Below are 12629 nucleotides of genomic sequence, written 5' to 3' on the forward strand. Positions count from 1 at the left end.
CATTTTTACGGAGTGAGGACATTTTGGTCGGTCCTCACTTTGTTTTCATTGAAATCACTTCCTTAGGTTGCTTTATCATGCTATACTCTGTTTGTCAAAAAAAAAAAAATTCAAATTTTGGACGACATAGTATTTAGTATGACTTTTTTGTCAAATTTTGGACCAAACATTTTGCGTCAATTTTTTTTTCAAATTTTGGACCAAACATCTTGGGTCCAATTTTTTTTTTCAAATTTTTGACCAAAAATTTTGCGTCGATTTTTTTTTCAATTTTTTGACCAAACATTTTGGGTCCAATTTTTTTTTTCAATGTTGGACCAAAAATTTTGCATCAATTTTTTTTTCAAATTTTGGACCAAATATTTTGGGTCAATTTTTTTTTTTCAAATTTTGGACCAAAAATTTTGTGTAAATTTTTTTTCAAATTTTGGACCAAACATTTTGGGTAAAAAAAATTTTTTTCAAATTTTGGACCAAACATTTTGGGTAAAACATTTTTTTTCAAATTTTGGACCAAAAATTTTGTGTAAATTTTTTTTCAAATTTTGGACCAAACATTTTGGGTAAAAAAATTTTTTTTCAAATTTTGGACCAAACATTTTGGGTAAAACATTTTTTTTCACATTTTGGACCAAAAATTTTGCATCAAATTTTTTTCAAAATTTTGGACCAACAATTTTGGGTCAAATTTTTTCAAATTTTGGATGACAGTATAGTATGACGTTTTTGTCAAATTTTGGGTCAAATTTTTTTTTCAAATTTTGGACCAAACATTTTGGGTCAAATTTTAGTAGATGTCATTCATGAAGTAGATATTTGTAATTGTGTTGATTTATAAAGTGGAAATGCTGGTCCTCACTTTGTCAGCTCTTTTACCTGGTCCTCAGTATGCAGCAAGTACAAGAATGCGTGTGTGTGTGTGTGTGTGTGTGCGGACGTGCCGTCACTATATCCGACAAAGATGAGGATTTGGTACAGGCAGAGCAGATGTACACTCAGGTTTGACAGGACAGATACATGAGGGATTAAGCTTAGAAGACACGCAGCTAAACACGAGGCTATCTCAGTGATGTTTTTAAAAATCAGACAGAAAACAATACACTTTAGGTTTTAAAGGAGTGGATTAGCTTTTACCCAAATTTAAGAGAAGCCGATCATTCATCCAAATAGTGTTATTGCAGAGAGGATAATAATGGATGTAGAACATTTGGCGGAAACTTGTTTCACTGGTTTCAGCTGTTCGTCAGTCTAATGACGTGTTCAAAGCAAACATGAAGCAAAGTTCCATGTCGCGTCAAATGTGCACAGGTTTGGCTGAAAGAGACTCGCTCTACTTTACTCTTCCAGAAAAGTGGGAAGGATGGATCGAGTTCAAACCTTTAACACTGGGGAGTGAAGGCAAATGTTATAATGTGAATACAAATGAAGCGTACTGGTATCTTGCCAATTCAAACATTTACCAGTGGTCAAAAGAACTGTGCTCGGCAAATTAAAATGCATCCACATCAACGAGAAACTCAACTGAGGACGATCGTTTATGTTGAAAAACCACGTCGTATTCTGCCTGCAACCTTCTTGGCTTGGGTCAAGCATTTCCCGCTCTTTAACTCAAAGTTTCCATGTCATGCACTGAGAGTTATCATCAAGTCTGGTCCCATCTGCCACTTTCCACCTGATATACTGTGGCGGCTTATCCCCCCCGTCAGTTGAAGTTGGCTCTCAACAGGGTGCAATCAATCACCTCGCAAAAAGTGTTTGTTTGGCAGTGCAGTCAACCGTCTTTTTGGACGCCCTCCATGTTCCCTTTTGCACAAGAGTTGCTACGTGATTTATTGAATAACAAAAATATGATTCAGATATGTCTTCTATATAAGAACAACAAAAAAGTTGGACGCACAGGCTGCAGCTGTATTTTGCAACTGTGGCCACATACAATATATTAGTGTTGACTTCTATAAACTATGGGTGATTTTATGGTCCATATCCTCAGTCAAGTGAAACTGTCACATTAGTGCCGCCACTTCCAACGCAAATTAACATCAACATTATCGGGGTGGAACAAAATTAGGCAATTTATCATTGTCCTGACTCATAACATATGAAAAATAATGTATATATATTTTTTTAATCTGCCTCTCTAAACAGATATCTTTGCCAGTTTTACTCACACAAATCACTGCTGAGGTGCTTTCATAGGAATAAAAGGTCACATGAAAAGAGGTTGCACTTCTTGCCTTTGCAGCAAGAAGACGTGGGTTCAAGACCCGGTCAGAACGAGGGCCTTTCTGCATGGAGTGTGCATGTTCTCCCCATGTGTGCCCACAGTCCAAAAACATGTAATATGGGGATTATGTAAATTGGGGTCAGCCCCAACATTCATCCTGTGATCTATTAATGGTTCCATTTCAAAACAAACACTTTTATTTTGAAATTATGCGACATATCATTATAAATATTACAAATTAGATATCTTTTACTCAAAAAACTTAAACGTAGACGCTCAGTGGCCCCTGGGTCATATGAGTAAGAGACCTCTGCTCTAAATTGACCGTAGGTGAGAGATCCTCATGTGGAGGATAAAGCTGCAGAAACTGCACAAAGACATTCTCCAAATCATGCACTTTTTCTTTTTAAAATTGACCATCTTGGAATACATTTATCATGAAATTAACTTACTGAAATATTATCTTAAGTCATTTGTTGCATAATCAAACTGAGCTACTCTGCAGTGCCCATCCCTAGTCTACACGCATTATGCTAAATTATGAAGTGAACCCATTCATGCGGACTTAAATGTCATTTATTTCCTTGTGTTAAGCTGTTAAGTCTCTGTGGTTTTGCATACTGCACAGAATTATACATGCTGTGCATAAAAAGGGGGAATGGTGGATCAGTTACTATAGTCACAATAATACAGACTGTCTGGCACAGTGATACGAGTGGAATGATATCTGTGCAGATGATATCACTTCTCCTTTCACCAGTGTGACAATGAATGTTTGTGTAATTGCGAGCACCATTAAAAAAAAAGAAAAAAAAAGAAACGTGCCATGACATGGATAAAAGGAGGCAGCTTTGGGATGGAGGGGGAGGGGGATTTTGGGGTTTCAGGAATAGAAATAAAAGCCAGATATGCAGACAATACAGAACTAGCAGAGAGGAGGAACAAGTTGCGACAACGACTGGGGGAAAAACAACATCTTGCAAAAAAAAGATTGTTAGATTGTATATCTTAAATTCCTGCCTCGCAAATGGAAATGACACCAAACTGTGGAAAGTGAGGACACAACAAAAACCTGTTGCAATCACAGTTAATTGCTGTGTTTTTGTTGTAGTTGGTTAGAGATGACTTTTTTTTTTAAGTTGTGTTTATTCAACAACAATTATTCAGTCGTCAGCCAGTCATCAGGGTGGAAGAGAACTGCTGCTACTGCAACGCTGATAATGAAATCATTGTTTTAGTCTTTCATCAAGCAAAAAATAGTGAAGATTGATGAGCTGAATGAGGTTCTCGCTTCTCAAATGAAAGTTGCTGCTTCTGAATTATTTATTTATTTATGTTTTCCTGTTGGCTTCTCCCTCTCTATGAGTCGCTGCAGTGGATGATGCACATATTTGATTTGGCAGAAATTTTACACCGGAAGCCCTTCCTCATGAAAACCTCCCCTAAATCCAGGCTCGTGATCGTCACTCCGAGTCCCCCTGTGAGCAATGGGGATTAGGTATCTTGCTCAGGGGTCCCTCAGCCCATGACCTGGCAGGGGATTCTAACCGGCAACCCTCCAATTCCCTTCTGCTCGGCCAAGTTGCTGCTTCTAAATACCCTTGCATATCTTAAACACAGTTAAAATGTCCATCCATCCACCGTCTACCACTTTATCTTGGATATTTCATACACCAAACAATTAATCTAAATGAATTAATAAATGTAAAAGTTACAGGGCTAAACTGGGGTTGTTATGAATAGAGAAAGAAATATCTGATGATCTTATTTTTCACTTTTCTTGGCATCTACTGGGTTACATTATTATATAAAGTCGTTCCATTATTTATCAGTTGGATATCTTTCCACACACACAAAATAAACCGTCGGCAATCATAACAAGACGACTGACGAATTACTACAACTCTGACAATGTTTTTGTCCCACCGTTAAGCTGTGGTTTTAAATTTGCCAGCAGCAAAAATATTTTTCAAACAACCATTGAGAAGGAAAGCGCTAAGGTGTGTCCTGAGAAAAAAGGGCCCAGTCAGGTGGGGTTTCAATTCCTGCAGACACCCCATGGCTGTGTGACGCAAATCAATCAAAATGCTCACCAACTGTGGGTTTTACACCATCATCATCATCATCATCATCATCAAAAGGGACAGTCGAACCAAAAACACTGTCATTAGCTGCAGCATCACTGAGTCCATGCTGGGAGGAAGCTGCTGCTGCTGTCAAGGAAGTCATGAGTGCAGGTGTGAACGCTTCATATGTAAAGGTGGTGGTGGGTTTTTAGGGACGGGGCTGCTGAGAACTACTTGTCCGAGCATGGTTTTCACATTTTAAAGCGGCCCCAGACCTGAAGTTCCAATTAACGCTCTTTTTTAGTGTGTATCTGTGTCATTACCTTGTTTAAGAAGCCCTGAAGGTTTGAAACAAACAGTTCAGCCACTGCTGAGAATGCTGTGTTTTATTGTAATCTCGGGCTCAGGGAGATCTCTGAAAAAACCTGGTCTGGTTACGTAAACAGTGGTTCTCCTGAACAGCAGATCCTCCTGCTCTGGGCACTAGTCCGGGCACATACGGTTGCGTACATTGAACCGCAGAAGAAGAAAAGCGTCCGTTGTGGAGGTGTTTCAGTATCTTCTGACTCTGGTTCTGACTCTGGGTCAAAAGCATAAAGGGACTGTGGCGGGGAGTTGTGACAAAGCTATTTTTAAACATTGTTAAACCAATGTTTTGATAATGAGTTGCAGTGCATCCATCGTTCCAGAGGGGGGAGCTGCGCTTCTGAGAGCTGTTGTGCTGATTACATCACTTCCAGGTATTGGCCAATCACAAGACAGTTGGGAAAGCTGTTGTTGGCTGGCCAATCACAACACACTCTGTCTTCTGGGGATGAGATTTCAGCCTGAAACAGTGTGACTGAGGAGAGCTTCAGGGAGGAGCGATTTCTATCTGCTCGTTTCCAGCAACAAGGAGGTTTTTGACCATAAAAACAAGTTAATGTATGTAAGTAGACCTCCATAACTCACATATATGTGTGATAGGACCACTCTATGGCCGCTTTGAAAGGCATCGTTGTAATATAATTAGATGTGGAAAGTAATACCCCCATTTGAAATAGCCAAATTTAACACATTTTGGATGCATTTCATCAGCATTCACTCTCTTTATACAGCTTTTCTAGTCTCGATGTCCACTTAAAGCTACTACAGTTTTGCCATTCACCCATTAACACACACTTTCACGCCGCCGTCAGGAACAACGCAGGGTCAAGTGTCTTGTCCAAGGACACATCGGCATGTAGACTAACAGAGCTGGCAATCAAACTGTCAGCCTTAACGTTGAAAGACGACTCGCTCTACCACTGAGCTCCCGTCGCCCCTGACTGACTGATCTACCAGCATTAGTGAGAACACAAGAACCAGGTGAACCCAACACAAATTCCGGCATAATTCTCACCACTACGCTAAGATGCACATAGGTCTCACTGCAGTTAACTTAGACATGATAATAAAAGAACACTAGTGCAGATCGCCAAAGTCGGCACCGCGCACACTGGTAAGTAAGGCTTAGTTCACACCAGCTCCTTCTAAATCCAATCCTAGTGCGTTTGCTTGGAAAGTCCGGTTCAGATGTTGTCCAGCACTAACCAACAGATGAGCGAGTTTCCTTGTTCATTGTTTGTCTCGTCTTGATGCAGAGGAGGGGAATATGTTATTCAAAAGGTTTGGTTCGTTTCACTAAAGTGCGGAAGTGTGAAAGCAAACTCAGAGCAGCTGATTACCGAAGATACCGAAGATACCGAAGATACCGATGTATCTTGCATTTCTTATCCGATCAATGTCGAAGTAAACGCAGCACACACTGTTGCCTTTAGTGAGACAATGAACAGGACAAAATCCAGCAGTGAACCAAAAATTAGCTCCGACTTGCAGACGCAGCGATGGTAGAGCCACAAGAACGCGTTGACAGAGGAGCATAAATTAGGTTTTTATTCAGCAGCTCGAACCGTCTCTGTGTGGTTGCACAGCCGTGTTCAAACGTATATATATCTATTGTCACCTGCCAAAACAAATCGGTTACCGCTCCGAGTTAATTAAAAAAAAATCACCCAAAACACAATTTTAGGCTACCAACAATCCCTAAAGATTGCATCAAGACTAATAAAACATGTCTGTACAAATTAAGACAAACACAACAGTTTTTTTGCACGTTATTATTTGGGTATGGACTGTCAAATATTGTAAAGCTCTCTCTTAACGTCAGGATATAAAGATTTATAACCATTAGGGAAGTTTAAGATAAGGCAGTGTGACAGCTTCAAATACAACTCGTAAAAATGGAATGACAGACGCACACAACACACACACACACGTCTGGTTAGTCACCGACAATACAAAGTAAACAGAGTAACCTCTAGCCTCGAGTACTGACACCTTATACAACACTTGAATCTAAGCAGTCAAAGATCGGCCATCGCGTCGCTGACTCCGGCTTTTGTGTCGATCCGTTCATTATGGAACCAGCAACCCGGTCTCTGGTTGCCCCGCGGTGACCGGAGGAGCATCACCAGGTGCGCGTGGGAAATGAAACCGCTCCCCCACAGGGAGGAAAAAAACGACGAGGATCGACAACACAGGGGAGTAGTTATCAGTTTCCTTCTCTCTATTCAGCTCTCAGCCCTGAGCTGCCTCCGAGATTCTAGGTCAGTAGTGGCTTTTTAAAGATGTGACACAGGCCTCGGAGGAGTTTGACGCCCACAAAGGGGATCTGTTATAGCCAACGTATACAAAAACTCCAGTTTATATAGGAGTGAAAGCTAAACCGCGTATAATAGTCTGGAAATAAGATACGTATAGTGCATGATAATGTAATAGTATGCTTTATGCAAGATGACTCCCAAATACTGGGTCAGGACCCACAAATGGGTCATGGGAGATTTTTTTTTTCGTGTGTCCCCAATCAAACTAAATCAACTATAAATGGTATAAATAATATACAGTTTTCTTTAGTGGAGTGGAAGGAAAGGCAGAGTATTGATTGGCCCAAGCGAGACCTGCTGCCAACTAAAGGTCAGAGGCTAAAATATACCATAACAAAGCTGTTATGAATACTTTTGTTAAATCGATACAGGGCGTCAAAGATTTGATTCAGTATCACAATCTTCTTTTATTCTCTTCTTGGTGAAGCAACAGGTCGAGTGATATCAGAGGACAATAATGAACAAATACATATGGTTTAGGTGGCGGTTTACCCGCTTTATGTAAATGTTTATTGTGTCTACATCCACCTGTCAAGTGTCACACTGCAGGACGACAAAGTCACACCAGACACAGGGGGGTCAGACGGTTGTCGTGTTTGAAATTCCACCCCCAGAACAAAACCCTCACTTGTGTGCTGTGATTATTGTTCAGCAGGGCTCACAATGAGGCAACAAAAATCCATCCCACATGATCCACATTCACTCGCTTTCAGCCAAACATGCAGCAGGGCCCACAGCTAACTGTACAATAGTTCCCCCACCACCACCACCACCACCACCACAATGCTGCAGAATTTAAGAGGCGACTCAACAGCCACTCTATTAGGAAACACATGACGTCTCATTAAGTGTCAGGAGTGGCACGCGGTGTGGTTTTCTGCCGTCATGCCTTAGAAACACAACAGCTACTTAAAGAGCTTGTACAAAAAACAGCCTGGTCATTCTCCTCTGGCATCTAAGAGGCATTTATCCCAGAAAACTGCAGCTCACTGGATATTTTCTCTTGTCCAGAAACCCGAGAGTAGGGGTCTCAAACTCAAATGACCTGGGGGCCAATGCCCATCTAGTGTGGTCAAGAGGGGGCCGGCCTAGAGAACAAAAGTGTTCACAATATTGAATCATGATATCACACGTATACTTAATAATACTATTTATGATGCAAAATTAATATATTAATATCAAAAACAGAGACATCTATTTTAAATTACATTAATAATAGTGTGGACTGTAATTAAAATTCATATCAGGAGCCGTTTCGGCTACTGCCATTCATGCTCTGGTCCTAACAAGCGTATTTATATATGTAATTGAATGCTGTATATGATACATTTAATAATGGGATAATTATGACCAAATGTCTTCGCTGACAGCTGTGCCTCAGCTACACACTGTGTTTAAAAGACGGTGAGGTCGTGGGCCAGTTTTCATTATAACATTATATTAAGCGAGGGGGCCGCATGTGATCGATTGGCGGGCCCCATGTGGCCCCCAGGCCGCCACTTTGAGACCCCTGCCCTAGAGAAATCCCATTAGATAAGCAGTTTCTAAACAACCATGACACGTTCAGAGTCACTTAAATCACTTTTATCTTCACATTCTGAGGCTCGGTTTGAACTTCAGCAGCTCAGCATCCATAAGCAGGTGAACAGGTGTACCTAACAAACTGGCCAGGGAGTACACATGCAATATTTATATACAATATAATATATAGCACTGAATCATGTCATTCCAGGTGACTTATATTGACCAGATGTTGTTTTTCTAAGGTAGATTACACTGTAACAGCTTAAAATATGGAAAACAATCTCCACGTGTGGTGAATGAAGCACCACTGAGACTCAAACTCCTGGGTCCAACACGTGACGAGGCAACAAAAAGGGCTGAGTGGTGTTTACAGGTGACCGCGCTGCAGGTAAACATGTTGCAGGGGCAGAGCAGTAACTAAGGCCACGCACTGACAACAAAACACCTGCGCGGAAAAGGGAAGCCAAAGTGCTGCAGAGTTGACGCCAGGTCCTTCCTCTGTGTGACTGTGACTCACCTCGATCCATTTCTGCGCCTCCTGGAACGCGGAGTCTGCGGCCGACACCGTGCCAGGCTGAGGATGATGAGGAGGAGGAGGAGGATGCTGATGAGACTGTCCTATGTCTGCAACCGGACTTGCCATTGGCGAAGAAGCTCAGCTTTTCAAGTCTCAAAAAAAGCCTCTGAATATGCGTAAAAACCAGCGCAGTGACGCGTGACTCCACCTGCGGGTCTGTGGACTGCGGCAGTGTGGCGGTTCTTCTCCGTCCGGTGCTGGAGGTGTTGAAGCAGGAGCAGCAGCAGTGGAGACACCGCTGGGGTAAAAGTGGACCAGTTGCTGCTGCTGCTGCTGCTCTCCAGTGTCGCTCCTGCCTGGAGTCTGTGGGCAACAGACGAGCAACGTCAAGTCAGCCAGACGCGCTTTGGCACGTTCCGGTAGGAGCCTACAAAATAAAAGTCCAGTGTGAAACATGTATGAAGGGCTTGTTGGCAGAACGTCAATATGCTGCTACACAGTGAATAAATAAACCATCTGCAGTGGAAGAGGACTGTTTACATGTTGGTGTACACATACACCAAAACCATAAATCAGGGGAGTCAAACTCATTTTCACTGAGGGCCACATCAGCATAATGGTTACCCTCAAAGGGCCAGATGTAACTGTCATACAGAATAAATGTAACTAAATGTAACCAAATATAATGTAAAATGAAGGTAACTACTATGTAACATATTGCTAAATAACTTTCTGTATTTATTACTTATTCAATTTCACTCATCGCATGATGCATATACAATAATACACTGTGATAACACATATTTTTAAGACCAATTAATCACTCGCAGGCCACATAAAATTACGTGGTGGGCCACATCTGGCCCCCAGGCCTTGAGTTTGATACATGTGCCATAGATGGACACTCGAGCTGAAACAATTACTACTCCATTAATCGATTGCCAAATGAATCGTCAGCTATTTAGATAATCGGTTTGCAGCTTTTGTCATGATTAAAACAATATTTCTGATTGTTTTAGCTTCTTAAATGTGAATATTTCCTTAATTTATTTCCTCCATATCACAAAGAAATCATTCAAACTGGGTAATTTTGTGGACACAACAAGACATTTGAGATGATCATCATTTCAACACTTAATTGAAAAAGTAATCAACAGATTAATTGATTATGCAAATAATTTATAGTTGCAGCTCTAATGGATACACAACTATGAAGAAATATACATATAATATGTGTGTGTATATACATTAAATGTTCAACAAACATGACACCAAAATTAAAAAGAAAGAATGGAAATCTATATGTAGGGCTTAGATATATAATAAATATCATCTTAAAAATTTAACAAATGCATTATTGCTTCAAATAAAACTTGGTAGGATTCTGAAGCCCATCTTTGCAGTGCATGTTGTGTTTATTTTGGAACTATAAGTAAGGTTTTTAACAACCCATGGAAAAGAGAAAAAGACACGTTCTAGTGTAAAAGAATTGGATCAATCAACAAATGTCAAAGCAGTGGAAATGAAAGAACACATGCACAGTAGGCTCTGCCTCAGGTTCATCAAGTCGAGGAGGTTTCTGTGTTTTTACAAACAAAACAACCCAGTGTTTTGTCTGTAAGTGTCATCTCTAAGTAAATTCGCTAAAGAGAAGCGACATTTAGGTCATATTAACTCAGGAATGCCTCAATAAATATCAAGAGAAGGCAAACAAACATCCACAAAATATAATAATAATAACAATAAAAAATTCAGTCTTTGCAGGTGTGACGATGAGGGGTCAAAAGTTTCAGGGTGTGATTTTTAATAAATAATTATTAGGGGTCATACATTTGCACTAATAAAGCTATTTTATTCCAAAGTCTTTATCCAAAATGTCCATTTATTCAAACATTGAACTGACCAGTGACTTCTTCATATGACAATGCGTCTTATTGGGGGGTTTTTTTAAATTAGAAAATCAAAATAAATGTATAATATAATATAATGTATAAGAAATATAAGGTGTAATACTGCACTGTATTTGTACTTTATTGATCCCTTCCCAATGAGTTGCACAGGCTTTTATTTTGGTTGCAATACCGTCTTCACTTCCGGTTGTGATGCAGCAGGTCTCTGTGAGCTTGACGCAGCCGGACGAACAGGACTTGTGCACACGCGCACACACACACACACACACACACACACACACCGCAGTAGGATCCGCTTCAGTGGCCAAAAATACACAGAGGGCTGACGATCTCACACCCACTTTCACTGATGATATGGAGCAAAAAGTCACGGAGCAGAGACTTACAGTCAATTAACAAACGAAATATAATAACTATGATATACTATATATATTATTATTATTATGGTCATTACAATAAACTCCAACTAAATTCAGAGGCTTGTGGAGCAAATACTCACTTTCTGAACGCTCCTATCATAAATAAGCTGGAGCTAAAGAATCACAAACATTCACTTCAAAATTGACAGAGTTTAGTCATTTACAAACAACAACAACAACAACAACAAAAAAGGCATCAAGTGATTTGATTCAGATATTCCAAAAATAGTTATATATGAGGACCCACTTTGAAAAGATGGCAAACTATTGTGAAACAAATCAGAATTTCAATCGTGAAAAAAAAAATTGTGCATAACGAGTAATTTACAGCCACATCTGTACGTAAATAACAACTTTATTTTATACACGTTAAATGTAAATAAAGATTTCAACATTCAAGATCATGGCCTGTATACAGGCAACTTCTGCCACAAAAAGAACCACAACATTCTGCTTTAGGTCACACGAATAAACAACTTTAATCCCAATGGAACTTATTGTATTAATAGTGTGACATTAAGGACAAGTGATGTTCACCAAAAACAGACAAAACACACAGGAATACACACAAAAAGTGCAGTATCCGTTTAAAACACACATTGAGCGTCTCATATCCGCTCAGAGTGAACCATCTTACCAAAACAAAACGCAACACACGATCTCTGTCCGTTCCTGTCCTTCACTTCTCGTGTTTTTTTTAACAGTGAAATCATCTAAAAATCATAGAGTTGTGTCATAGCACGTTTGTATCTGGTCACTTCTTTGTCCATCTGATAAATCATCTCAACAATGATCAGAAACCAGGTTTGACTCACCTGTAAAACTTTAGCAGAGGAAACAATCACCTGTGTGACGTGTGTGTGTTGGTGAAAGACTCACATGTTTGTGCTCTGCTGACAAAACATCATCATCATCATCATCATCATCATCATGATGAGGATTTGTTTTTTTCAGGATGTCTGAAGATTCTCGCGTCACCAGAGTCTATGAAACCAAACCATTGGCTTTGAATCGCAGACATTTAAATTTAAAAATGGCGCGTGTTTTGGAATGCTTAGAACCCTATTGGCCCGAAGCAGGTGCATGTGACTGGAAGGGGAGGGACCCGGAAGTGGGTTAGTAAAATCAAAAAAGAAAGAAAATATTGGCAATATTGATGGATTTTACAACGTATAAAATGTTTTGAAACTAAACTCTGTTCTGCGTAATAAAGTTTTTTTTAATTAAAAAAAATAAATAAATACTGTTAGCATTGGGAGGTTTGTTCAATAACATTTGAATTATA

General features: G+C 39.9%; 1 protein-coding gene across 1 annotated transcript in view; it reads right to left on the minus strand.

Moving 5' to 3' along the window:
* The window catches only part of LOC310929123 (LIM and calponin homology domains-containing protein 1-like), an 85296-nt gene extending 76122 nt beyond the window's left edge, over positions 1 to 9174 (minus strand). The window contains exon 1 of the mRNA XM_083891834.1: positions 9016 to 9174. Coding sequence (XP_083747960.1) covers positions 9016 to 9141 — 126 coding nt within the window. The 5' untranslated portion in view covers positions 9142 to 9174. The remainder of the gene's footprint in view (positions 1 to 9015) is intronic.
* Between the last annotated feature and the right edge of the window lie 3455 nt (positions 9175 to 12629).

This window comes from Microchirus variegatus (genome assembly GCF_963457635.1).
Source record: "Microchirus variegatus genome assembly, chromosome: 6".
NCBI classification, from domain to species: Eukaryota; Metazoa; Chordata; class Actinopteri; order Pleuronectiformes; family Soleidae; genus Microchirus; species Microchirus variegatus.